This window comes from Macaca thibetana, chromosome 7 (assembly GCF_024542745.1).
Source record: "Macaca thibetana thibetana isolate TM-01 chromosome 7, ASM2454274v1, whole genome shotgun sequence".
NCBI classification, from domain to species: Eukaryota; Metazoa; Chordata; class Mammalia; order Primates; family Cercopithecidae; genus Macaca; species Macaca thibetana.
The window spans coordinates 33,021,722-33,049,692 of NC_065584.1; the positions used below are offsets into that span (position 1 = coordinate 33,021,722).

General features: G+C 52.6%; 1 protein-coding gene across 1 annotated transcript in view; it reads left to right on the forward strand.

Annotated features, from left to right (window-relative positions):
* Nucleotides 1-207: 207 nt before the first annotated feature.
* Nucleotides 208-27,971, forward strand: part of LTBP2 (latent transforming growth factor beta binding protein 2) — a 114,555-nt gene continuing 86,791 nt past the window's right edge. The window contains exons 1-3 of the mRNA XM_050798074.1: nt 208-1,344; nt 8,734-8,804; nt 26,531-26,813. Of these exons, the coding sequence (XP_050654031.1) occupies nt 851-1,344; nt 8,734-8,804; nt 26,531-26,813 (848 nt within the window). The 5' untranslated portion in view covers nt 208-850. The remainder of the gene's footprint in view (nt 1,345-8,733; nt 8,805-26,530; nt 26,814-27,971) is intronic.

Consider the following 27,971-nt stretch of genomic DNA (forward strand, 5'->3'; position numbering starts at 1 on the left):
GCCACGGAGCGCCGGGGCCGCCAGCTCCGCCAGGGGGCGCGCCCGGGACCTCCCTGCGTCCCGAGGGCCGCGCCCCGCGCCACCCCCGCTCTGTCCCGCCCTGCGGAGGGCGCCCCCAGCGGCCAGGGCGCAAGCGGAGGGGCCGGCGGCCCTGCTCCATTACGCGGACCTCGGCGCCCCTCCCGGCCTTCTTCAGATCTGCGAGGCTGCAGCCTGGGTCACCCGATCCAAAGACGGTCCCTGAGGCGAGGCGCGGGAGAACGATTCGGGGCAGATCGGCAGTTCGAACTTGCCCAGGGCTGGAGAAAGGCGGCCCGGTGTCCCGGTCGTGGCAGGCGCCATCTGCCCGACCAGCGCCCGGGTCAGCCCCGCGCCGCCCCCTGCTCCGCACGGGTTAATCCCCTTCGCCGCCCGCTCGCCGCCCGCTCGCTTCCCCGTGCCAAAGTGGGTGTTGCTGGAATTCCTCGCTCCCTCTCCCGTAATGAGGGGGCTGAGCTGTCCCTCCGAGGAGGGGGCCTGGTGTGGATAAAAGAGACGAAAAAGCCGGGGGAGGTTTCCAAAAATAAAACCGTCCGGGTCCCCTTCAGACGGCTGCAGGCACGGGGAGGAGGCGCGAAGGTGCGGCAGCAGTGAGAGCCCAGCTGGAGTAGGAGCGCTGACTCGAGGCTTGGGGCGCGCAGCCCTCGCTCCGCGGAGAACCGGGCCCCCAGTCGGCCGCTTCAGGGCCCCCTAGACTCAGAGAAGCCGGCCGCCGGGCGGGGCCCGGAGAACAGCCCGCGGGCGTCCAGCGCGCCGACCACAAAGCTCTTCGCGGTGCCCGCGCGCTCCACTCTCCAGCCGCCCCCGCGCCATGAGGCCGCGGACCAAAGCCCGCAGCCCGGGGCGCTCCCCGTGGAACCCCTGGAGAGGCTTCTTGCCGCTCACCCTGGCTTTCTTCGTGGGCGCGGGTCATGCCCAAAGGGACCCCGTAGGGAGATACGAGCCGGCTGGCGGAGACGCGAATCGACTGCGGCGTCCTGGGGGCAGCTACCCGGCAGCGGCTGCAGCCAAAGTGTACAGTCTGTTCCGGGAGCAGGACGCGTCTGTCGCGGACTTGCCGCCGGTGGAGAGGGCCCAGCTGGGCTGGGGAATCCCCAGGAGGCCCACCGAGACGGAGGCCAGGAGGCCGTCCCGCGCGCAGCAGTCGCGGCGTGTCCAACCACCTGCGCAGACCCGGAGAAGCACTCCCCTGGGCCAGCAGCAGCCGGCACCCCGGGCCCGGGCCGCGCCGGCTCTCCCACGCCTGGGGATCCCACGGCGGTCCGGGGCTGCGCCCCCAACCCCGCCGCGAGGGCGGCTCACGGGGTGAGCACGGGAGAGGGAAGTTTGGAGGGTGCAGAGGGGAGCCAGGGCTCATTTGTGGAGGGGCGTGCAGGCGAGAGGAGAGGGCGCCGGACTCATGCCCTCGTCCCTCTGTCTTTAGTACTTCGGGAAACAGCCCCGAGGTTCCAAAGTCGGGACTGGAAGATTTGATCCGCTTTCCAAGAGTTTAAGGCAAAGATAGATCCTCATCCTAATCCTTTCTTAGCAACGCGCTCGGAGCCCCGACGTTAAATCCTTTCGCAAGGCGCCTCTCCACTCGCCCGCGCTCCTCCTGCCTGCAACTAACGAGCTCTTGTAGACGCTTGCAGCGCTGCTGGGATCCGAGAGGCAGCGGGGAGAGGGCAGTGGGGTGGGCGCTCCAGGCTCTTGAGGCCCAGGGGAGGTTGAGCCGGCTCAGGGCGCGGGTGGGCGGAGGTGTCGGGGGCCCCGTGGCGAGAAGGTAGATGCGTCTCCGGGAAGGGAGCTGGCAGCGAAGCTGGTGCGTCGGGACAAGTGTGTGGATTGGGGCGTGGGTCGGCCTGCGCAGGCTGAGAGCTGGATGCGGGTGTGGGCGTGAGCTCTGGGCACTTTGGGCGGGAAGCGTGTCCCGATGAGGCTGCGACACAGTGGGCGCGTGGAGAATTGGATCAGTGTGCTCTCGTGCCTCTAGGTGTAAGCACAATTTGCGCGCGTTGCAGGGCTGAGCTACCCCACAACACTGCAATTTACTTTTTTGCTCCCCCTGGGCACCACCCCCGGCCCACTGCGGGCGCCGTCGTAGAGTGAGAAGATGCCCCAGCAATCCCCATCCCCAATCGGATTATCATGGCTGCGGGCGCTCTCCACCTTGCTGGGGGTATGACAGGTGCCTCTGGAATGGAGGGCACTGAGCCCTGGACAGTGAGGGGCTGGGCGGGGCCACCATCGAGAAGTATGGGAAGGGCTTTGGCAGCCTCTCTTTGCCTGGGCCCGATTTGCCAGTTGGGTTTAGCCCTGGGGAACAGCATGAAAGATGCTTGTACCCCGAGTCCTATTCCAAGGACCTTGCGCTTCACACCCTTGGCGCTGTTTTCCTTGGCTGGAGCGCTCTTCTCATATTTCAGCAGGATTCATGCTCTGTCTCTTTCAGATTTATGCTCAGAGTGGCCTTTGGCCACGCTTGCCCCATCCTCTTTCTCCCTTCACCCTGCTTTATGTTTTTTCATAGTACTTATTCTATCTGATATATTCTATTCCTATTTATGTGTTTATGGCCTGGCCTCCCAGCCCACACTAATGCAAGCTCTATGCAAACAGGGACTCCATTGTGTCCATTTCTGTGTCTCTTGTGCCCAGAATAGTGCCTGCACTAGTTGGTATTCTCTAGGTATCTGTTGAATGAGTGGATGAACTCCCTGCCGCCCGTGGAAGGCCCAGGTTCAAGCAGGCGGAGAGTAGATCCATGCATTGCCAAGTCGCTTACACATAGGATCATTCAACAAGTATTAGTGGAAAGCACCTGCTGTGTTTCAGCGTTTTCCTTTCCTGATCTGTGCAAGTGAATGCATGCTTCTAAGGATCCTGCATGTAGAGCATGGGAAAGGGGATGGAGGTCCAGAGTCCAAGGCATTGTTCCTGCTGAGAGAGCAACCCAATTACTTAATATCACATTGAAGAAATGAACAGATGCTTTCTAGTACTGGAAGGTTCCTGTTAAGTGCAAAGGAGTGGGGCAGCTGTAGCTGAAGAACTGAGTAGATGGGACCTGTGACCTGGGGTCCCTGGGACTCTGTGGGCAGCATGTGGGGAAGCAGAGGGGAGGTGGCAGGAGGGAGGCCTGAAGGTGAGGGTGGCATGCAGGTGTAGCACTGCCCAAGGACAAGGGCTTTTTACTGTTGGCACTGGCCCAGGGGTAGCACTGCAGCTCTGGTGTACGGGAACCCAGAGACATAGCTTGGGCTGGAGCAGGGAGGAGCTTGTACTGCAGGCATTCAGGTGCAGGTGAGGTGCGGGGGAAGGTGGGGAAGTGGAGCGTGGGGACTGGAGGGTGCACTATTAGAAGTCATGAAATGATGTGGTGATGAGCAAAGCAAATTGTCACCACAACAAGCCTGGTGCATGTGAACAGGCATGTGAAGACGTGGGCTGGGTGCCACCTGCTGTATACAGGTGCACACATCACATGACACACTGATCAGGCTCCTCCCCCAGATTGTCTTCTTCAGCTTTAATAGAGAGTGGGTTCCCTGACACTCCAGTCAGCCACTCCATGTCAGCTGGGGAGGACCTGAGTGGTCATCTTGTTTATTCTCTTCCTCCACCCTGGTCCATTCTGGTTAACGGCTTCTAGTCAGGCTGATCAGGCTGGCCATTCATTGCCTTGTGAGCTGCAGACAGCCAGGGACCAAGTGCCACCTGCTGGTGAATCTTGGAACTGCACAACTACTACTGGAGCTTCTTCATTTATTCAACAAATATTTTGGAAGGACATCTATACCCAGGCCCTATACTGGATCCTGAGGATATAGCAGTGACCAAGACAGGCAGACTCTGTCCTCATGGAACTTTCAATGTAGTGAGGATTTATTGCACATAATAAAGATTTATTAAGTTTGTGCCAGGCTTGATGCTAGGTATCTAGGATACAGCAGTGACCAGAGTGGACACCATGCCTACACTAATGAAATTTACAGTCTACAGGGTTTCTTTTTCTTTTCTTTTCTTTTCTTTTTTTTTTTTTTTTTTTTTTTTTTTTTTTTTTTTTTTTTTTTTTTTTTTGAGATAGAGTCTCTTGCTCTGTCACCCAGGCTGGAGTGCAATGGCGTAATTTCGGTTCACTGCAACCTCCATGCCCGAGGCTCAAGCGATTCTCATGCCTCACCTTCCCGAGTAACTGGGATTATGGGCACGTGCCACCACACCTGGCTAATTTTTTTGTATTTTTAGTAGAGATGGGGTTTCGCCATGTTGGCCAGGCTAGTCTCAAACTCCTGACCTTAAGCACTACATCCACCTTGGCCTCCCAAAGTGCTGGGATTACAGGTGTGAGCCACCACCCCGGCCTCTACAGGGTTTCTTGAACCAACCTCACAGTATACCACCTGTATAATATTTTTCTCTACCTTTCCCTCTTGTTCTGTTATTATTTTTCTTTAACTTTATATTCTGTTAAATGACAGGATTTTGTGTTTTATCTACTTTAAAGTATATTATGAAGTTTTACAAATGCACTAAAAGGTATTGAAAATAATATAACTTATAGTCTAGTTTTATCAAACCTTAATATTATGGCATATTTTGATTCCAGTTTTTTAGTTGAAATTTCCTCTATAAATTTGCCTCCTTCCCTCCCCAGAGTTAACCACTACCCTGAATTTAATTAATTCCAATAGATGTTTTTACAATATTACTATAGATACATGTATCCATAAAATATACAATGTTGTTCTGCATATTTTAAACTTAGATAAGTGATACCATATTTCATTATTCTTCTGCAATTTGTTTTCCCCTCCTCATTAGATTTTTGAGATGTAACCATATTAATATAATTAGCCCAAGTTTATTCATTTTAACTGCTGTATATTATTCCTTTGTCTGAATATTACCACAGTTTATTCATCCTCCTGTTTTTGGACATTTAGTTGAATTACATTTTTTTGCTATTACAGACAGTGCTTGACTCATTTTTCTCTGTAAATAAATTCATAACTGAAAGGAAACTTTGTATCATTATCATAAGTTGAAAGCAGTACCACTTGTTATAAAGAGAAGGTAATTGTAGGAAAATTGAAATGAAAACAAAATGTTCTTAAGTTCTAGTCAGACATCATTCATTATCTTAGGAAGCTCAACTCTGTGGCAAGTTCTCTCTGTTGGAAAGGGGGACTAGCATGTGTTGAGGGGAGGACCTGGCCTTTTTCACTGACATAATTAGGTTAGAAGGATCACTGAAAAGAGAATCACTTTCTCACCATGTAACTCATTGTCGAATGTTGTGATCTGTAAACCTAAAATGCCTTTCCTACCCTCAGTGTGGCTCATCCCACTTTTTGTAAAACTCCAGATTAAATGAAGCAGAGAAGTATCAATTGTATACCACGTGTTGGGTACTGTGTTAGACTCTAGAGGCACTAGGAGAAATAAGAAAGAAACCTCGAGATACCCAAGACGGAGATACAACCAATGACCTGAAACAGGCAGTACTAAATGATCCTAGCAGATGCAGATGGAGAATGAGGGAAGGCTGAGTACATGATGTCAGAGGAGGTGGGTTTTTTTTGTTTTTTTGTTTGTTTTGTGAGTTTTTTGAGACAGAGTCTTGCTCTGTGGCCAAACTGTAGTGCAGTGGCACAATCTCAGCTCACTGCAACCTCCTCCTCCTGGGTTCAAGCGATTCTTCTGCCTCAGCCTCCTGAGTAGCTGGGACTACAGGTGCGCGCCATCGCACCCAGCTAATTTTTGGTAGAGACAGGGTTTCACCATGTTGGCCAGGATGGTCTCGATTTCCTGACCTCATGGTCCACCCGCCTCAGACTCCTAAAGTGCTGGGATTACAGGTGTGAGCCACCTTGCCTGGCCCAGGGGAGGTTTTATACAAAGAAGGTAGTATCTGATCTGGAAGTCTTGGAGTATGCAAAGGATTTCCATCAGTAGATCAGAGAGGGAAGGCATTCTAGGCAGAGAGAGCAGCCCAGGCAAAGGCGTGAAAGTGAAATCCGTCAGGCAACTGGGGAGCAACAAACCTTGCATCCTTGGAAGAGCAAAGCCTTGGCTGTGGATGGTTGTGGATACAAGCTGGGGGTGGTGGGGGCAATTAGACTGCACAGGCAAGTAGGCACATGGGTGCCAGGTGACCTTGTAGAGGCTGGTGGAGAGCTGTGGGAGGTTTTTAACAAAGAGCTAGTGTGATCAGATTTGGCCCAGGTGGAATAGCAGCTCTCCCAGACTGCTAGCCAGATGTGTCCTCTACAGTGATGCTGGATACTGGACTAATGTGTGCTGAGTGGTGTCAACTGGAAGACTGAACTCAGATGATCTCTGAGAGGTACCTTCTAGGGAGCCAGAGCGATTGAATTGTATATCCCAGCTGTTTAGGCTCATTTGCTCTCTCTGCTAGCCAGAGCCCACTGAACTGACAATTCCCAGCTGGTCACCTCCCTGGGCCTGCACCCAAGACTTTAATATTGGCCTGTAGGGATCCTCAGAGTCTCTCCTTGGGGACCTGAATCTCTCCTGAGTGCCCTTCCAGCCCCAGCCTGGCTTCTCTGCCTGGCAGCCTTTGATTCTGGCCAATCCTCCCTGTGGCCGTATATCCCTTAGAGCCTACTCTGCAGGCAAAGCAGGGCTGGCCCCTGCACTCCCACAGTCAGCTGCAAAGCCATCCTGAGGGCAGCTGGGGTGACGGCTGGCTCAGCGGGCCTCCTTGGGCTGGGCTCCATGCCATGACCTCCCAGCCAGGCAGGCTCCTGCGTCCGTGCTGTCTGGGTTCCCACAGGCCCTAGTTCTTAGAAAATTCCCAGAGCACAGTATCTGTTTCCTCTCAGAGCCCTCCTAGCCCCACGAGAGGTCTTGTCACCACCACAAGGGGTAGTGACATACAAGTGGGTATGTAGCTTCCCCTTCCACTGGGGCACACCCCCAGAAACTCTGGATCTGACAAGCAGCCCTTTCCCTGACCCCAGTGACATAGGCCCTGATGCAGCCAGGAAGCTGCTAAAGGTGGTCGCCCAGAGAGGCTTTGAGGTGGCCCGAGTGGCACAACTCTTGGCTGGCGGGACATTCTGGGAGCTCCCTGGGAGGGAGGCAGTGCCCCACAACTTTGGGCCAAAGGGCCGGGAATGGGCCTCTGCTTTTTCAAGCTGCAGGAATTTATTTTGAATTCTTCATAAGACTCCAAAAACCACATAAGCTTTGGGGTCCACTCAAATGTCAAACAAACTCCTAAGTGGGACCAGATGTCGCCATGCTGGCCGCAGAGATCACAGGAGCGGCCGCCCTGCTCTGTCCTTCGCCTGTCCAGCCTCTGTACTTCTCCCTCCCCTCTCACCCTCCAGTTCCAGCGCCCAGTGACAATTTCTGGTGATAAGGATGGAAGCCAGAGCCAGGCCCAGCCTGCCAAGGAGTCGCTCCCTAGAGGGGCTTCAGGAGAAGCCCTTCTAGGGAGTCGCCCTGGTCTAGGCATGTGGGTCTTTAGCTGCAGAGTCAGGGCCGGATGGAAACTGCTGGTGCTGCTGGAGTGCACCAAACACCTGGAAGCAAAGTTTGGGGAACTGAGTGAGTGCCCCAGCACTGTACATCAGTGTCTCATGCGGGTCCCTCAGAGCCAACATCAAGGAGTAGCTGAAGGGCTGGGCACAGTAGCTCACACCTATAATCCCAGCACTTTGGGAGGCTGAGGTGGGTGGATCACCTGAGGTCAGGAGTTTGAGACCACCCTGGCCGACATGGTGAAACTCTGTCTCTATTAAACGTAATTTTAAAATTAGCATGGTGGCAGGACCAAGGTTGCCATGAACCGAGATTGTGACATTGCACTCCAGCCTGGGCCATATAGAGAGACTCAAAAAAAAAAAAAAAAAAAAAAAAAAAAAAAAGGAGTAGCTAAGGGAAGAACTCTATTTCCCTATAGAGTAATTCCTGTTTGCCTCTGAAATAAAAATTGTGCAGAGGCAGCTTAACCCACATCCCCAGCCCCATCCTCCTACCAGCTTCCCACCTCGTAAGCCCCTCTTAAGCAGGAATTCTACAGCCCCCTTCCTTCAGTGTCCACTCAGGGCTCAGCCTTCCCATGCACCAGACTGCTGGGGGCTGAGACTCCTCAGTGTGCATTTGTTGGCAGGTGACACCTCATATGACCTTAAGACTGCTTTATGTGTGTCTTCCAGCTTCCCTTGGATCGTCAGCATTTGTAGGGCAAGGACCTTGGTGTTTTGTTTGTTTGTTTGTTTTGTGAGAGGCAATGTAGAGTTGGAGCGTGGCTTAGAGTTGGGCCAACCCAGGTTTGAATCAGGCTCGGGCACTTACCTGCTGTGTGGAATTGGCAAGTCACTGAACCTCTCTGAACTGGCTTGTTTATTAGCTTTAGGATCACTGTCATTGTTGCCCCAGTGGACTGCCTTCTTTCTGTCAGATGTTAAACATTCTCACCTCATTTAACCATCGTAACAACCCAATTAAGCAGCTATTGTTATCTCCATTGTACAGATGGAGAGAGTGAGGTTTCCCAGGGACATGCAGAGAATGGCAGAGTCAGGATTCAATCTTAGATTTGCACGTAGAATGGGGACAGCCTTCCCAGCCTCTCCGTGTTCCCCCAGGCCTTTCCTGTAGAAGGTGGAACTGTGGGAAGGGCTGTGAATAGTCCCCAGCTCTGAGCATCCTTTTGTTGACTCTGTTTTGGTGACCCCACAGGAGGAACGTCTGCGGGGGACAGTGCTGCCCAGGATGGACAACAGCAAACAGCACCAACCACTGTATCAAACGTGAGTGCCTCCACCAGTAGCAGACACTCCGCTGTATCAGACGTGGAGTGCCGTTCCCCATGCTACTCCCGGGGCAGGTCAAGCTTAGGGACCCCAGAACCTGGAACAGAAGTGTCTTTCCTAGTCTGCGTCCTGGAGATGCAGCCCCTCTTTAAAGTGGAGGCAATATCCAGTGGAAGGGAGGAGGTTTAAAAATGCCTCCAGCTGGGACTGGGAGTGGTGGCTCACGCCTGTAATCCCAGTGTGGGAGGCCGAGGTGGGTGGATCACTTGAGGTTGAGAGTTGAAGACCAGCCTGGTCAAGATGGTGAAACCCTGTCTCTTCTGAAAATACAAAATTAGCCGTGCATGGTGTTGGGCGCCTGTAATCCCAACTACTTGGGAGGCTGATGCAGGAGAATCGCTTGAACCTGGGAGGCAGAGGTTGTGGTGAGCCAAGATCGTGCCACTGCACTCCAGTCTGGGTGACACAGTGAGTCTCCTTTCCAAAAAGAAAAAGAAAAAAAAAAAATGCCTCTGGCTGGACACAGCTTCTCAAATGAAATCACTTATATTTTCAAAGCTTCCTGCATTCCCTCCTGCTGCCCTACTGTGTTGGCCCCACTCACACTGCCGGCAGGGTCTCAGGAGCCCGTCCGCACCTGTGTTCTGCAGAACATGCTTGGCCCAGAGCCTCTGCATCCCACATTTCCAAGGGCACCATTCATGGGATGAGAATCCACCTCTGCCCTGGCCCCTGGCCCGATGACCCTGGCTCTGATCAGTACTCTCAGGACGGTCAGATGACACTCTCTGACCCATGCCTGGAGCCGTCTCCCCTTGGACTGCTCTGATGTCTGGCAGTCTGGCTCGAAGCAGAGAAAAGCCATCTTATTTTGTGGAAACGGAGGAGTGAGTTGGGAAGAGCCAGAGCCTCCATGCCCGAGCCTCTTCCACTGATGGTATCAAGGGCATTAACAACAACAGGAGCCAGTACCTTCACAGCACTCACTTGGTGCAGGGTGCACTTTAAACATCCTCTGTGGCGGGTGGATGAGGAACGCGAAGCACAGTTGGGTAACTTGTCCAAGGTCACATGGTCAGGAAGTGCAGAGCTAGGATTTGAATCCAGACAACCTGACTCCAGGGTCCTTCTTCTTAATACCTGTACCCTGCTGCCAGGTATCTCACCTTCATTTCTGGGCCTCACTTTCTGCATCTGTGAACTGGAGGTGATGGTACTATTGCTGTCACTGCTACTGCTACTGCTACTATTAGCTAACAACTGAGTACGTACTACTGCCCAACACTGCACTAAGCTCTTCACATGCATTATCTTAGTTTGACCTGTCAGTCATCTTATGAAGTAGGTGTATGCTTATCATCGTGGCTTACAGATGAGGAAGCTGAGGCTCGGGTTGCTTGGGAAAGACGGCCAAGCTCCGCTGCTGCAAGTGCTGAGCTTGGGCTGGACCTTGGCAGACTGACTCCAGAACTCCGGGCTCCCATCTCCTGGGCTTCATTCCCTCCCAACACCAGAGGGGGCTGGGCATTCCAGAGTGTGGAATCCCCACAGACCATAGCAGATATGGGAGTTTGAGGGATCCCCTTGGATCTATCTCCTTCCTCCCACAGGCCCCTCTTGGGTCCACATCAGCTCCCCAGGAACTCTGCCTGACTGTCCTTCAGGTGGCTGCCCCTGCCTCTGCCGGTCCCAAGCCTGGCTGCAAAGCCTCAGTCTCAACAGCTCCCTTCCTTCAAGGACCAGCCCCAGGCCCTTCTCAGTAGGAGGGCTTCACAGTTAATAGTCCAGGTGTGTGACAAAACATATGATGTTCCCAGCACGATGGATGCCCTCGTCTGGGAACGTCATATTTGGTTCTATGACGTAGGATAACGTGGTTATCCTGACACCCTACTTGACAGGATGCAGGATGCAATGGGGTTGCTCCCATTTCCACGAGGCTGGACATGCGGGTTTACCAAGCTCTTGGCTTCTGCCTCAGGCCTCATGGCCCTGACCCTCTCTGCCTGTCTGAAGATGCAGCTCAGGCAGAATCTTCGGTCCCTTCTAGGACCTCCAGATAACAGAACCAGAGCCAAAAACTCAAAAACGAACAACAAAGCAGATCTGCTTGAACACCCTTTCCTTTTCCAGGAACCTGGACGCGTGGGGGCTCTCAGAGGTCAGGCCCTCTGTGGCCAGGGGCACCGGTGGGGGAGAAACCCTTGTCCCTCACCATTTTATTTTTACTTTTAAATTTTTAAATTTATTTTTTGAAACAGAGTCTCACTCTGTTGCCCAGGCTGGAGTGGAGTGGCACAATCTCGGCTCACTGCAACCTCCGCCTCCCAGGTTCAAGTGATTCTCCTGCCTCAGCCTCCTAAGTAGCTCGTATTACAGGCACCTACCACCATGCCTGGCTAATTTTTGTGGGTTTTGTTTTTTGTTTTGTTTTGTTTGTAAAGACAAGGTTTTACTACATTGGCTCTGCTGGTCTCAGATTCCTGGCCTCAAGTGATCCTCCCACCTCAGCCTCCCAAAGTGCTGGGCTTACAGGTGTGAGCCACCACGCCCAGCCCCTCATAATTTTAAAGAAGAAGAAAGTGAGCCTCAGAGAGGTGGTGACTTGCTCAAGGCCACACAGCTCATTGGAAAAGAACCTGAGACTCAAAATCAGCTCTGAGCAACTCCTCTGGGTAGGGAAGCCAGGGATGTGGGTGGCCGGGTGGCTTTATGCTAAGCAGAAGCGCTGGGGCTGGGGTCTGGCACTGTTATTTTTTAAACAGCATCCCAGGTGATTCTAGGTGTGGCTAAAAATCACTGAGGAGAGTTGGGGGTCAGTCATAGGGAGATCTGCCTTGGGGGCGCTCCTCAAACTTGAATGTTCCCCCAGTCCTCTGGGAATCACATCGAAGAGAAGATTCTGGTTCAGCAGATCTGGGTGGGGGGCAGACATTCTGTGTTTCTAACCAGCTCCCAGGAACGCTGATGCTGCTGGCCCAGGGACCACACTTTGAGTAGCAGGGCCTTTCAGGACTCAGGAGGCCTGGGCAGGAGAGATTGGGACTTGGAGGTGGGGAAGAGGGTTGGTATGTTCGAGAGAGCGTAGCCTTTGCTGGGAGGCAGCATTGGCTGATGGAGAGTGTTGCTGAGGTTTGAGCTGAAGCTGCAGCGGGTGGCTTCATAGGGGGTGGGCTTCTCCCCAGCTGCCTGAGGGGTCTGGGCATAGGTCTCACTTGGGCCCTCCAACCCTGGAAGTTCTCGGTTTCCTAACTTGCTAGTGATGTTCCAGCGTTATTCTCTGCCAAACTGGAGTTTCAACCCTAGAAACTCAAGGTTGAGTGAGTTTGCATACTGTTACAGTACCAGCGCATGTGTGTGGGGGTATCCTCGTGCCCCAGCGGGTGCTGCGCCAGGATGCTGAGGCAGGATGCTGCCAGTACCTTCTCCCCTGGTATTTCTCTCCCTGTCCCTCTCACCCTGCTGCCCCCTGGTCACCCACCCTGACCCAGGCACAGAGGCCAGCAGCTCTCCTGGAGGGGGTTGCCAGTGGGTAACAGCTTCTCCTGCTTGAAGTTGGCTCAGCCGCAGCAGGGCTGTGTGCTTATTAACTGGTCCCTGTGCTGTTTGCTTGTTGCTATTTGGCTGCTAATAAGCCTAATGAGAACCACGCAGGCGGGCGGTGGGATGTTGGCACTGGATGGCTTCGTCCAGAGCTCCGCAGAAGGAGGGGCTCTTGGCTCCACACCCCGTCAGCTGGCTCTCCCCCACCCTTGTGGCTCTGCACCTCCCTCTCCTCTCCCAACAGCTACCCTCCTGGCTGGGGCAGAGACTGCCAATGTCGGGGAATGTTCATGATTCTGTCCTAGCAGTTTCACACATGAAGGGATGCTTTCCTGGGCCGGTGAGAGATGGGGGCCGACATCCGCCACTGCCAAGGGTAAAGTCTAGTGCCAGAACCACGGGGAGACTCAGTCTCTCCCGGATATCTGCGGGCCCAACCCACTGCCCATGCGCAGGGAGTGCTGGCTCCTGCTCAGTTGCCCTCTCTTCCCTCTAGCAGAATCCATCCCAGGTCACTGTCACACACCAGTCCGTCTCCCAGGCCTGCCCTCCTTCCGCCCTGTTCTGCAGGTGCCCATTGCTGGAAGCCCAGCCCATCCTTCCACCTTGGCGGGGGCTAGAGCTGGGCTGCCGGATCCTCCTCCAGTCTTGGTATCTGCCTTTCCTTCTGTGGCTTTGCCAGCTCTCTCTCTTGGGATTTATGTGTTTATGTATTTGTGGAGGCAGCTGACTGCGGCCTGCCGGGCCCTGCCCAGCAGAGGGGAAGAACTGGAGGGTGTGGAGTGACAGTGTCCTGTTTATAGTTGCAGCTTTTGGAAGACTGTCCATTCTTCCCAGACTGGCTCCTGCCCAACCCCACCCCAACTGGGGAAGGGGATTTGAATACTCCCTAGACTTCTCATTTTATCTCAGCCTGGACGCACAGGGGCTGGGGCTGCTTTGGGGAGGACAGAAGAGAATCCCTGCAGCTGTCGAGGAGGGGGCAGGCAAGTTACTCTCTCACGCCTGCCCCCAGCAGCAAGGCTCGATATTAAGAGCATGTACTTTGGATTCTGGCACCAGATCCCTGGAGACATGTTTGAGTCCCAGCTCTGTGTCCTGGGGCAAGTGACTGGCCCTTTTCTAGCCACAGGGCCTCATCCATAAAATGGGTATAACAATCTATATAGAATTGGTTTTGGGGATGAATGATATGAACTTGATAGCTCTTACTGTGTGCCAGGTACGATTCTAAGTACTTCATATTGTTAATTTTTAATCCTCACAACAACCCTATAAGCTACATTGGATTTTTATCCCCATTTACAAATGAGGTTGGCTTTCTGTCCGAGTTATGCTACTGAGACTCAGCAGAGCCCAGACATGAATCCAGGTAGCCTGGCTCCAGAGCGCAAGGGCTTAGCTCTGTGCTTTCTGATAAATGAGTAAATGTGTGTAGACAGCCTGGCGCAAGCTAAGTTTAGCTGGTATTTTAATGCTAGATCAGGAGACCATGCTGGACTGCCTGGATTTAAATGTCAGCTCTCGGCTCCACCACGTGGCTGAGGGGCTATGGGCAGGCTGCTTAAAGTCTTTGTGTCTTGGTTTCCTCTTCCGTAAACCAGGATCAACACTGGGCCCTGTCTCCCAGAGTTGTAAGGAACAAATGAGGTCACTTAGGTCAGATGTTTAGTTCAAGGCCCGGCATGTGTGATGCACTCTATACATGTTTGGCCTTGATTTTGAAGGCAGGGACTGTGTCTCACCACCCCCAGCAGGCAGCATGCTGGGTACAAGGTGAAGGGTCCATAAGTGTATACTGAATAATACATGGCCTCCCCCGGCCCTGTGCTGAGACAGCCCTTTCTGCTGCCCAAGTTCTATCGACCTTTCCAGAAACTCCCCACAGTGTTCAGGGGATCCTGGGGATGGACGCTGGAGTGGGTCTGAGGATTTTTCTGCGTGTATCACATGGGCAATGGAATGGCATTTCCCCAAGTCCCCATCTCAGTCCTACAAGAACCCTGTCTCTCCTGATCTGAGCTCCTCCTTGGCTTCCCTGAGAGAGCCTGTTTGCCCCGTTCATGCCAACCACATCCCAAAGTGGAAGACTGTGGCAAGGTGGCTAAGAGCCCCAGCTTCAGAGTCAGACTCCCTGAGTTCAAACCCTTGCTCCATAACTTACTAGCACGGTGATCTTGGGCAAGTTGTTGATGGTTCTGCCTCAGTTTCCCCATATGTCAGATGGGGACAAGAGTAGTACCTAGTGTAGTTATAAGAATGAGATGTTTACGTGAGGTAATAATACGTGTAAAGCGGTGAGCCCAGCACTTTGCTATGGGAAATGCTTAACAAGCCTTAGGAAAAGGGGTCAGGGCAAGGGAGGGATTTTCATCTTCACTAACTGGTTAGCACCTTCCAGAAGCCAGGAAAGTCTCATCTCCAGATGAACCATCCAGTGGGGACTCCGAAGTTGGCAGGGAGTGGTGGAGAGGAAGGTGGGAGATGGCGAAGGGGAATAATTATATGACCTCAGTGAAACGCAGCTGATATGTAGGGTGCAGTCTCATCAAGAGACCCTGTGCATTTCTTACGCCTGCATGGGGGTACCCTTCTTGGGGAGATCTTCCTGGGGAGCAGGTTACCCTGAGGCTCTTTGTCCAACGAGGTGATTAGGAGATGTCTTTGACTGGGAGCTTCCTGAAGCCAGGTGCTGTGTCCTGCTGACACTAGTGGAGTGCCTGGCCCTCTCTCCACACCTGTGTCCTTTGTACGTGCTTGGGGCCTGTTTATCAAAGAGCCGAGTGGGCAAATGATGGCATGGGTGACTGAGCTTCCTCCCTCCATCCCCAGCTGCCTCTTCTCAGTCTCCTTTGCTGGCTTCTCCCTCTCTACCTGACGTCTTAATGGTGGGCTTACCCAGGACTTTCCCCAGACCTTCCAAGTCCCTCACCCCAAAGAGGGGGGCCATAGGAGCCAAGCGGAGCATGAACCGCCCCTGTGTATTGAGTGCCGGCAGGCACTGTGCCTGACAATTGACATGCAATACTTACAGTAATGCCCGAGGCTCACTCTGCCTGGATGTGCCAAACGCTGTCATCTTCCTTCAAACCCTCATGGTGTTCTCTGTCCTGGTCCCCTCCTGTGTCCCTGGCTGCTGCTTCTCCTCTGCTCACTACTAAACTGTGGGTTTCCCAGGACTTAGTCTGGGGTCTTCTTCTTTTCTTTGTCTTTGCATCGCTCCCGGAACGATCTGCTGCCTCCTCGGGGATGTAAACATCGTCTCTGGGCCAATGACGCCCAGATTCACATGAATCCTCTGCCAGGCCTCTCGTCTGACCAGTCTTCCGCGTCTGCTGCCTGCTCAACCTCTGCGCTTGATGCCTCCCAGACATCCTCATCCCAACTTGTCTAAAACGAACTCGTGACTTCCCTTCCTCTGAGCTAACTCCCCCGTGCAGGTCTTACCCACTCTGTTAACTGGCGCCGCCATTGACCTGACTGCTCGAGCGAGACACCCAGGGGCTACTGGGACACCTTCCTCTCACTCAGGCTTTGACATCAACCCATTATCAAGCCCTGTTTGTTTTACTTCCTCAGTCCCTCATGGACCTGCCTGCTTCCCTGCTGCCTCTCTGGGCCAGGGCCCTGTCACAGCTCTCCTGGGTGACACTGCAGCCTGCTGCCCGCTCTCCCTGCCGTCCTCAGCACATCCCACCTGAACCTTCCTGCCGCGGTGTCTCTGCACTCACCCAGCTCCCCGAGTGCAGCCCGGGCCACTGGTCTCCAGGCCGGTGGACGCGCTGCTGCCTCTGTTTCTGCTCCCCCTCATCTCTCTGTGCGGCTGGCCCTCGTCATCTACCCAGTCTCTGTTTGGAGGTATCCTCCTCAGAAGGGCTGCCCTGGCCACTCTGGCTTGAGTGGCCCCCACTGGCCTTGTTCTTCTGGATCTTGGGCCCTCGACTGTCTCTTCCATCCCTCACATACCAAGTTCTGCTCCACTTCTTTGTTTTTATTTTTATTTATTTATTTATTTTTGAAACAGAGTCAGGCTCTGTTACCCAGGCTGGAGTGCAATGGCGCCATCTTGGCTCACTGTAACCTCCGCCTCCCAGCTTCAAGCAGTTCTCCCTCAGCCTCTCAAGTAGCTGGGATTACAGGTGTGTGCTATCATGCCTAACTAATTTTTTTATTTTTGTAGAGATGTTTCGACCAATGTTTGTATTTTTGTAGAGAGGTGTCATCATGTTGGCCAGACTGGTCTTGAACTCCTGACCTCAGGTGATCCACCCGCATCGGCCTCCCAAAGTGCCGGGATTATAGGCATGAGCCATCACGTCCGTCGTGCTCCACTTCTTTGTTTAGCTATTGAGTGACAGTCCCTCTGACTAAATTGGAAGCCCCCAAAGGACAGTCTCTCTTGTTTGCCATCCTGGCAAGTCATGCATTTGAATGCCTTACTATTTTCCAGAGAACAACACTGAGGCCCACAGAGGCGAGGAAACTGGCCCCAGGTGAGGTCCCACAGTCAGAACTCAAACACGGGTCTCTGACTGCAGGGCCACACTGTCCTTCACGCCCCTGCCCTGGCATCTCTGAATTGTCAGTATTTGGAGTGGTGTGCTCATCATTCCCGACCATCCCGGGCCTGGGTGTGGGGCTGGTGCTGCCGTGGGAGGGTGGCTGGATCCACTCCAGCCTAGAACTGTCTCCCCTGGAAGCCGCTTCTCTAGAAAAGACTCATCCCCAGGGACCCCTCCCAGCCCGTCTCGCCTCTGGGGCCCCTCTGGCACTGAGGCTTCCTCCCAGACAAGCCTTGGGACCGTGGGGATGGTTAGGCAACTCTTCTCTGCTTTGGGGCAGCAGCTGGAGAGGAGCCTAGGCCTCTCAGCTCTGAACTGGGCCCAGAGTCTTCCTCCTCATGCCTGCTGGAGCCAGTGGGATTGGGGCTGCTCTCTGCCCCAGCCCCTGGCCCCGCGGCTCCCCGGCCCCCACCTGGCCCAGCCTTGCAGCATTTGTTAATGCAATTAACAGGGCGGTCCATGCTGAAGGGCTGGGGGCCAAGGTCTGACTCACACCTCCCCTTCCTCCCCTCCAGCCGCCAAACGGTAGAGGCCCGCTTGGCCTGCCAGACAGCGTCTGCAGAGAGCAAGTGAGGGGCCAAGAACGGCATCTTTCTCTCATTAGGAGCTTTTATGTGAACACAACTGCTATTTTGGAGCTGGGCACTTGGCCGGCCCCGGAGCCCCAGTGCGGTTTCCAGCCGTCCTGAGCCGTGGCCCCGGCACAGCTGTATGGGAGCTGGGGAGCCCCTGAGGCCCTGACTTCTCCCACAGCCTGGGGGCTTGGGCCCTCAGTCAGGGCCTGGGAGACACAGCCCCTGGGCAGAGCTTGAGAGTGGAGAGAGCGATTCTGAGGTGGATTCCGAGGGTGGATTCCGAGGGTGCGTGTGAGCCAGACAGGGATTCCCTGGGCTAGGGGATCTCTGACATCAGGGTCCCTCCCCTGGAAACCAAAAGTCAAGGTTGCGGAGAAACAGCTCAGGGCCACAGGTGGACCCCCAGGTAAGCAGATTCCAGGAGCAAACTGAGGTCTCCAGGTGGGGGTCCAAGTCGGGTGCCCAGGGAGGTCTGAGGTAAATCCTATGGATGAGGTGCAAACTGTTCCGTCTGCGAAGGCCTCTAGCTGTGAAAGGGGGCAGGGCGCCGACCTGAGGAGGGGATCGGGTGGCTCAGCGGATAGGGTCTTAGCATCCCACTGGCACAGATTTTAGGGAAAATGGAGGTTTAACCTGGGAAGCAGCTGAGCTTCAGGAGTGGGAGAGCTGGGCCCAGAGTCTGGAGTTGAAGTTCCTCCCCCAGACCAGAGTGGGTGGCACTGGAAGCCACTGAAGAGGGAGAGGCTGGAGGGGCCCACCCTGAAGGCTCTGCCTCCTCTATCTAACGGTCATAGATGAGAAGGTGTCTCTGGGGCCCAGGAAAGAGAGCTGATGACAAACGCCTTGCCTGGGGGTAGGGTGGGGGTGGGGAGGGGCCTGGCTATATTTGACACCTGGAAAGCAGTCCCCACCCAGCCCCACAGCCCTTGGTTGTTCATCTCTGTAACCAGGGCCTGATCCCTGGAGACATGTTTGAGTCCCAGCTCTGTGTCCTGGGGCAAGTGACTGGACCTTTTCTAGCCACAGGGCCTCATCCATAAAATGGGTATAACAATCTATATAGAGTTGGTTTTGGGGATGAATGATATGAACTCGGTAGCTCTTACTGTGTGCCAGGTACGATTCTAAGCACTTCATATTGTTAATTTTTAATCCTCACAACAACCCTGTAAACTAGATTAGATTTTTATCCTGAGGGCCTGAGTTGACATTGCCCTTTCCTGGGGAAAGGGTCATAGCTGAGAAGCTCAGAGGCCCTCTTGCTTCTGGGGGAGTGATTTGTTTTGCTGTTGTTTTAAGCTTTGCTGTGCTGGCCAGTGGAACTTCCTGTGATGATGGAAATGTTCTGTATCTTGCTGTCCATTGTGGTAGCCGTGAGCCACATGTGGGTGTCAAGCACTTGAAATATGGCTTGTGAGACTGAAAGAACTGAATTTTAAATTTTATTTAATCTGTATCCATTTAAATTTAAATAACCACATACAGTTCCTGGCTACAGTGTGAGACTCTCTTGAACAGCACAGCTTTAGAGAGAACAAAGTACGCCCACATCCAGGTGCTCAGCTGAGACTCACAACAGCTCTTTGAAGCAGTAATTATCAGCCCCATATCGTGGACGAGGCCACTGACACACTGGTGGAGACATCTCAGCGAGATGACATGTGTCCAGGGTCATGCAGCTGAGATGTAGCAGAGCTGGGGTCAAACCAAACCAATCCTCCTGCCCCCCACCCCGTGTTCTTGCTACTACCCAGTAGCTAATCAACAGGGGCTCCGAGCAAATGGTAGGAGCAGCCTGCATGGGGTGGTCGGGAGGGCTGTTTCTAGAATCTCTCCCAGGCCTGCCCATTCTGAGTTTGGTCCCTTCCCAAAAGTAGGGGTTTTGTGTGGAAAATCTGAGCAAACCTTTGTTGACTGTTCTGGGGTAGAGTGAGGGGAGAAGGGGCTCAACTAGGAACATGGGGGGATTAGGGGAACAATGCCTTTTATTTCTTGCTTTTAAAGCAATTTCAGGAGTTTTCTTTTATTCCCCTCGCCTTTTGGCGTCCTGCTGCCTCCACAGAGCCGAACACCCAAAGCTGGGACTTTCCAGCCCTCTAATGCTCAGTGAGGAGCGGGTGAGGGGGTACGGAAAAGAAAGGATCCCGGAGGAACCCAAATTATGAATGGCTAAAGACCGACATTGGCAAGCGAGCGTGAGGAGGCTACGTGACAGTGTAGTCTTCCGGTTGTCCGAGGGTACTGTCCCAGGGGCTGGGGGGTATTCCGTCTTCTGCAGATCAACTCCCGGAGGCTAAATGTGGACATCACGGTATCATGCTCGATAAACAGACCAATAATCAAGTGGAGATTCATTAGAGCCACATAACCCATACTGGGTTGATTTCTCAAGTATAAGGCATGATCTTTACTCATTTAAATTTTCACTTATTTATATATATTTTTAGAGACAGGGTCTTGCTCTGTTGCCCAGGCTGGAGTGCACTGGTGCCATCATGGCTCACTGCAGCCTCAAACTCCTGAGCCCAAATGATTCCTCCCACCTTAGCCTCACAAGTAGCTAAGACTAGAGGTGGGCACCATCATACCCAGCTAAGTTTTAAGATTTCTTCTGTAGAGTTGGGATCCCACTATGTTGCCCAGGCTGGGCAACTCTTGGACTGAGGCAGTCCTCCAGCCTCAGCCTCCTAAAGTGCTGGGATTACAGGCATGAGCCATTGCACCCACCTCTAGGATCTCTACTGTTGAGGAAAAATTGGAGGCATGAAACTCGCTGGCCCACCATGGATGGAGGTTTTCTCTCTTAAAATTCCCACAGCACTGCATGGAACTGCCTCTCCTGGGACCTCAGCATTTCCTTTTTTTGTTTTAAGCAATAGCCTCTGCCACTGGAGGTTCTGAGATGGCTGATTTCCTTTTGGATATTTAAGTTTTGAAATCGTGCTCATTTGGAATAGGAATGTTTCACTTCAGCCTCCTTTAAACAAAAGGACACATGACCACGATTGCCCCTCCCTCCCAAAGGGTCACTGGACTTCATGCACCAGTAATGTTTCCAAAAATATCTGAAGTACCAACCTACAGTGGCCAGCTTTTCATTTTTCCAAGTGAAGCCATTAGGAAAAAAACAAGAAACAAAGCTAATTACCACTTGCCATCACCTTTAATTAAAAAGAACATTTTAACTCCAAAAATATAGAAAAGACATCATCGCAAAAGACACTCTTTAGATGGGAAAAATACAGCCTATGAAAAAGAAACAACCCAGGAAAGGGTTTCTTTTCCTGACTTTATGGCAGACCAGTAAAAACTGTCAGAACAGTCCCATTCATAGACAGGCACTGGAAGCCACCATCATGGACCATTTAGGGGTGACTTTCAGGGGAGTGGAGAGAGAGGACAGGAGTCTACATACTCCAGTTCCGTAACGCAAACACTCAGCTCAAAACACAATGCTTACATTTCCATGAGGAAGCCCGGTCGGCATCTTGCTGAGACTTGTGAAAACAAGAGGGGATGCGAGTGAAGCCGGCGAGAGCTGGTTCTAAACCTCCAAAAACCTGAAACTTGTTGGAGGCTCTGCCTCAGCAGATTGGGCCTCTGCACAGCATCCTACATGGTTGATTCAAAAGGGTTACCTTCCTGAGGGGGTTTTTCCCACCAACACGTCTGGCTGGTTTGGAAGCCTTTTAGAACTTGATTTACTAGGCTATTGTATATTAAATGCCATTTCCGCAGTTCCCCCCTAACCACTCATTTCCCATGAGTTGTTTGTTTATTGTACCAACCAAAGTTTGCCAGCCCTAACCCTCACTGAGGACCTAATTCCCTGCTTGGAAAATGGATTCTAGGAGTGTGGGAACCCCCACTAGCCAGGGCTTCCCCCTATGCAGGGCTCAGTCTTGTTCACCTTTCTGCCTTCGGCACCCAGTCTGATCAAAATCAGGTGCTCACTAAATGTTTTCGGAATGCATTATTAGCAAGTGAGGCAGAACCAGAGCTAAGTGAGTCGTGGCGAGCCACAGGGGCTTGGCTCACAGGGTTTGGGGTCTTGGATTTCTAGACAGTGAAAGGTATTTTTATATATATATATATGTGTGTGTGTGTGTGTGTGTATATATATATATATATTTCAATCGCTTTTGGAGAACAAATGGTTTTTGGTTACATGGATAAATTGTTTAGTGGTGAAGTCTAAGATTTTAGTGTACCCATCACCTGAGTAGTGTACATTTTACCCAATATGTAGTTTTTAATTCCACACCCCTTCCCACTCTTTCCCTTCTGAGTCTCCAAAGTCCATTATATCACTCTGTATGCCTTTTCATACCCATAGCTTAGCTCCCACTTGTAAATGATGACATGTATTTGGTTTTCCATTCCTGAGCTACTTCACTTAGAATAATGGCCTCCAGCTCCATCCAAGTTGCGGCAAAAAGTCATTATTTCATTCTTTTCAATGGCTGAGTAATATTCCATGGTGAATATATATCACATTTTCTTTTATTTATGTATTTATTTATTTATTTATTTTGAGGTGGAGTCTCACTCTGTCGCCCAGGCTGGAGTGCAGTAGCACAATCTTGGCTCACTCCTGGGTTCAGGTGATTCTCTGCCTCAGTCTCCTGAGTAGCTGGGATTACAGGCGCCCACCACCACACCTGGTTAATTTTTTGCATTTTCAGTAGAGACAGGGTTTCACCACATTTTCTTTATTCACTCATTGGTTGATGGGCACTTTAGTTGGTACCATATCTTTGCAATCGTGAATTGTGCTGCAATAAACATACACCCGCAGGTGTCTTTTTGATAGTATGACTTCTTCACCTTTACTCAGTAGTGGGATTGCTGGATTGAATAGTTGACCTATTTGGTTCTTTGAGAAATCTCCATACTGTTTTCCATAGGGGCGGCACTAATTTACATTCCCACCAGCAGTGTATAAGTGTTCCCTTTTCCCCATGTCTGTGCCAACATCAATTGTTTTGTGACTTTTTAGTAAAGAGCATTCTGGCTGGGATAAGATGGTATCTCACTGTGGTTTTAATTTGCATTTCCCTGATGATGAGTAATGTTGAACATTTTTTCGTATATTTGTTGGCCATTTGTATGAAGGATCTTATTGTTAATGTGAAGGATGGGCTGTTCTCAGGGCTCAGGAGGGGAAGGGTGGAAGCTAGACTGTTTTCCAAAGGCCATCCTCCGGGCAAGGACCACACACTCAGAGGTGGAAGCTGCATGACCTTCCTCTCACCCATGCCAGCCTTTGGGTCTCTGTGGCAGAGAGGTGTGGGTCTATGTGGGAAATCACTCAGGCCTTCCCATTCTATTCCCTCCCTAAAAAATCCCCAAGGCCGAGACCTGCCCTGGGCACATCTGCTTCCTCCACGTTCACTAGCACTGACGTGGCTGCTGGGCTGGCCCCAGCTGACCATGTTTCCTGTGGTGGTGGTGGTGACAGGGGCCTGGCAGGTGGTCAGGTGAGGACAAAGTGTGCTTGGGCAGATAGAGGGGTGGCCAGGTCAAAATCCTGCCATGGTGGCAGTTTGTGTTTGGGGAAGTGCTCTGGGTTGCAATTCTGACATGGTTCTACCTAGAGGCCTGGAGCCTGCCAGGAAGAGGTGCCTGGGCACGAGGAAAAATGCTCTGGCCTCCCAGGCCAACTTGTGGTTGGAATGCTATTAAAACCTGGTATTTCCCACACTCTCTGCTGATAGACTGGTCTTGAGTGCCCTTGGTGCACAATGTCCAATTTTTCATCCTTTGTGTCTCTGGTCAGCATCACCTCCTCCAAGAAGCCTTCCCTGACTTTCCCTACTGCCTGCCTCAGCCTGGGTTAGAGGGTCCAGCTGGCGTAGCACTTGTCCTATAACCTATGTGTTCTATTTTCCATGTCAGACAGTGTACTAGAGACAGTATCACAAGCTTCACACCCAGTGAGTGCTCTACGAATGCTCACTGGATAAACCCATGAGCTGACATACATCCTCCATCATTATTTAAAAATTCTGTGTGGGCTTTGGAAGGGTGTGGGGTCCTGGGGTCTCCACTGTCAGGGCCAATTGGGATGTGCAGTTTCTCAGGGCAGAATTCCCAAGGGTGCATTTGGTGGCTGACTTGAAGCCAACAGATCCCCTTTGTTTCCTTATCAGCTCTGGCCAAGGCTCAGAGATAGTAGAGAGGAAGAGGAAGAACCATGCCCACCCTTCAGGGAGTCAGTGGGGTGGAAAGAGCCTGGGCTTCTCAGTCACACAGAACTGGATTTGAATCCTGGCTCCACTATTAACTAGCTGGGTGACCTCAGGCAAGTCTCTTAACCTCTCTGAGCTTCAGCAGCATTATCTGTAAAATAGGAATCATAGTCACACCTGCTGCATAGGATTGTTGAGAAGCTTCAGTGAGAGCGTGTATGCAGAGCACGGTGCCAGGGCTATTGTCAGCACTCATCAGAGAGTAGCCACCATAATAAAAATAATAATAATGGTGTTATTGTTAGGCATATGTTAGGAGCTAAAGATACAACGAGGTGTAAGAGATAGTCACTACACTTCAAGGAGCTGACTATATGAGTCAGGAAATTGAGACATGTGCATAAAAAAAGCTAATGGCAGTGGCCTCGCGCGGTGGCTCATGCCTGTAATCCCAGCACTTTGGGAGGCCAAGGCAGGCAGATCACCTGAGGTTGAGAGTTTGAGACCAGCCTGACCAACATGGAGAAACCCCGTCTCTACTAAAAATACAAAATTAGCGGGGTGTGGTGGCGCATGCCTGTAATCCCAGCTACTCGGGAGACTGAGACAGGAGAATCATCCTGAACCTGGGAGGCGGAGGTTGCAGTGAGCTGAGATGGCGCCATTGCACGCCAGCGTGGGCAACAAGAGTGAAACTCCGTCTCAAAAACAAAAACCAAAAAACAAAAACCAAACAACAAAAACAATAACAACAACAAAAACTAATGGCACTATGCGGGACATGCCCAGTGAATGGCGAACACAAGTATTTTTCCTGTTAATCAAAGGAGGCAGCAGCTGCTGAGAGGTGGGTGTCCAGCATGGGGAAGTCGGTCTTGGGGGAACAGTAGGAGCCAGGTAAATGGAGAGCAAGTGGGAAACAAGAGAGGACATAGCACATGCAAAGACAGAGAGAAGACAGAGCAGAGGCTACCTGGGGCCACAGCCAGCAGGCCAGCTCGACTGGAGCAGGTTGGCTTAGAGGAATGTTAGAGTGGATGAGACCAGGACGGTCTTCAGTGCTCGTCTATGGACTTGAATCCTGAAGACACCAGGGAACCATTGAAGGTCTCTGTGACATGGGCCAGGTGGAAGTTTGGAGATGTTTATCCTGGCCAGCCCTCGGTTTGGATTCTGGTGCTCTTCTCAGAAAGGAGAGTTCAGCTCACAAAACCCAGGCATCTGGTCTGGGTAGCCATGCCTGCTAGTTTCACAGCTGCACTTAGGATTCCTGAGATGACAAGGTCTGTGTATCTGCCTCCTCTTCCTCACTGACCTTGCCTACGCCCCCTCCGCCAGCAGACCCTGGTCTCCCTGGGTCTCTGGCGACTCCTCGAGTACGCCACGTTCCTTCCAGCCTCCAGAGCCCGGTCTTTGCCTCGCCCTCTGCCTGGGAGACTGCCCGGGTCTTTGGGGGTTCACTTCCTTTGCACGCTCCCATCTCTCTCTTCAGAGAGGTGCCCTGGCCGCCCCATCTGAGTCTCCTGGTTGGGCCTGAACCCCTGCATCACCTGGGTTAATTGTCTTCACAGCCCTTGAAACTGCCTGAGGCCACATCATGCTATTGTTTTCTTGCTTCCTGTTAGTGTCCTTTACCACAAGCCCCAGGCAGAGAAGAACTTTGTCCCAGTGCCTGGCACTCACTAGGGCTCAGCAGCTATTTGTTGAATGAATGAATGAATGAATGAATGAATGAATGAATGAATGAATGAGGCGTTGGGTTTCGAGGGTGCAGTGTGAGCCAGACCATGCTTCCCGGGCTCACACATGTTCCCCAGTGGAAGTCCTGGTGGGGGAGGGGCAGGACTCCATATCCCAGTGTGTGCCTCTGCATGGGATGTTCCCTTGGCCAGTAATCACTGGATGTGACTCTGGAATTTGCAAGGGGATGAAGGATAGTGAAGAGAGGAGTCAGCCTGGGGAGCTGGTGGCTAATGCTGCACAGGGCTAACCGGGAGAAAGGCCTGGTTTCAGCTCCACCTTGCCCCTGGCTGGACCCACAGCCCAGGAGGCAGAATCCAGAGACAGCCTGAGCCCTGAACGGAGGCCCCACAGAGGAGGCGACTTACCTGGCCGGCAGTGGCTGTGATGCCGGCAGCTGTGTTCTGGCCACCGTGCTTTCTCTGGCGCAGTCGGGAGTTCTGCCTTGCTAAGGAGATGGAGAACAACGGGAAGGAGAGGAGAGACTGTCAAGCTGAATATGCCTTTGAAGGACGCATAGGGTCCTCTAACCTCCTTAGTTCACCCCTCCCATGATTTAGGAGCAAACAGAGGCTCAGTGAATTCAAGACCACACAGCTCATGAGTGACAGGAAAATCCCAGCAACTCAAACCGCTTGAATTTCAGGCCAGTGTTGGGCCCTTTCCCACCAAAGAGACTCATTCATTCATTCATTTGCTCCATATTTACTGAGAATCTACTCTGTGGCAGTCCCTATTCTAAGTTCCAGGGCCACTGTCTGTCCTCAGGGGACTTCCAGTCTGGTGGGAGTGAACATTTCAGTATAGACACAGTGTCAGGCAGTGCACTACCTCTTCAGGGTGCTCTGTGGGACGTGGTGGTGTGAGCCACTCTGCAGCTGGCCACACAGTCTTTGGTTGTCCAAAGATCAGAGGTGAACGCGTCCTGGGGGTCTGTGGATGGAGGTGGGAGAAGCATGGGTCAGGGAGCCCTCTGAGGCCAGGAGAGTGGCTTCCTGCTTGAGCGATGGGGTTGGCAGCACTCAGGAGGGTACTTCTGACAGGAGGGAGTGGGCAGCTGTGGTCTCAGCGCCCCATGGCCACTGCTGTCACCTCTCTCCCTGTGTCCTCAGCCGTGTGCCAGCCGCCGTGCCAGAACCGGGGCTCCTGCAGCCGCCCTCAGCTCTGCGTCTGCCGCTCCGGTTTCCGTGGAGCCCGCTGCGAGGAGGTCATTCCCGATGAGGAGTTTGACCCCCAGAACTCCAGGGTGGCACCTCGACGCTGGGCCGAGCGTTCACCCAACCTGCGCAGGAGCAGTGCGGCCGGAGACGGCACCTTGGCCAGGGCACAACCGCCAGCACCACAGTTGCTGTCCGCCCCACAATCACCGCCCGTACCACAGTCGCCGCCAGCTGGGTAAGTCCCCTTCTCCATGGGGCTCGGGATCTGGGGCTCAGTCTCTTTCTGGAGGGGCTTCTTCCTTCGGACCATTTGGTGAAGGCTGGTGGAGAAGACCACAGTCTTCCCTTCCCTCCTCCCCACCCTCCTTGGCTTTCCCTGGCATGGCCAGAGATATGAGCAGGAGAGTAGGTGTTGGGGCTGACTTGGGCTTTGCCAGACTGGGGTGGGAAGAGGAGGGAAGTGAAGTCTTTGCCCTCGGGTGCCTGAAATAAAGCTGAGGAGGGCATGTACCTGGGACCACGGCCTCCTGGTTCACAGTCTGGCTTTGCCATTTCCAAGGTGGGCAACCCCAGGTAAGTCACTTACCTCTCTGTGCCTCAGATTCTGTATCAGTAAGGTGGGACAATGATAATACCTGTGTTATGAATTGTCATAAAGATTAAATTAGTCAACATGAGGGAAGTGCTTAGAACAGTGACTGGCACACATGGAAGTTCTTTATACACGTTCTCCCACACCCCATCCCGACCTCCTCCTCCTCTGCCTGTGGTCCCTGTGTCCCTTCAGTTTCCTCAGCACCCAGCTTCAGCCTCTCTCCTTAGAGGGGAGAAGAAGCAGCATGTGGGAGAAGGGAGTAGAAAGGAAAGTGAACAAGGAGAGTGTTCATGGGCAGGATTCCCTGGCCTGCTTGCCAGCCAATCTGGCTAGACTTTTTCTAGCTCAGGACAGGAAATCTGAACTTTATAAACGAGTCCATTTCTAGGGGACTGTGTTTTCCTTTTAGTTTTGCAGGTTAGTTTTTCCATTCGCTTCCTACTTAAGAAGTTCTTTCTGAAATGTTGCAACCCTGCCTTGCTGAACTAAAGGGAAAGAGGATTTGCCCTTTCAGAGCCCAGGAGAACCAGGCAGAGGAGGCTGACCTTGAGGTTAGGTTCCAGCAGGAAAGATCTGGAGAGAGTGGCTGAGTTGCAGGAGGAGCAAAGAAAGGAGGTTAAGGGTGTCCAGGGACTCTGAGAGCAGGTGAGGTCAGGCAGACCAGGCTCTTGGTGAGCTGGGTTCCGGGGCCCTGGGCACCCAAGTAGATGTTTTCCAAGGGCAGCTAGGAGGAGGAAGAAAGAAAGGATGGACTCAGGTCAAGGGCCTAGGGAACTCCAAGGTCAAGAGCAAAAGAGC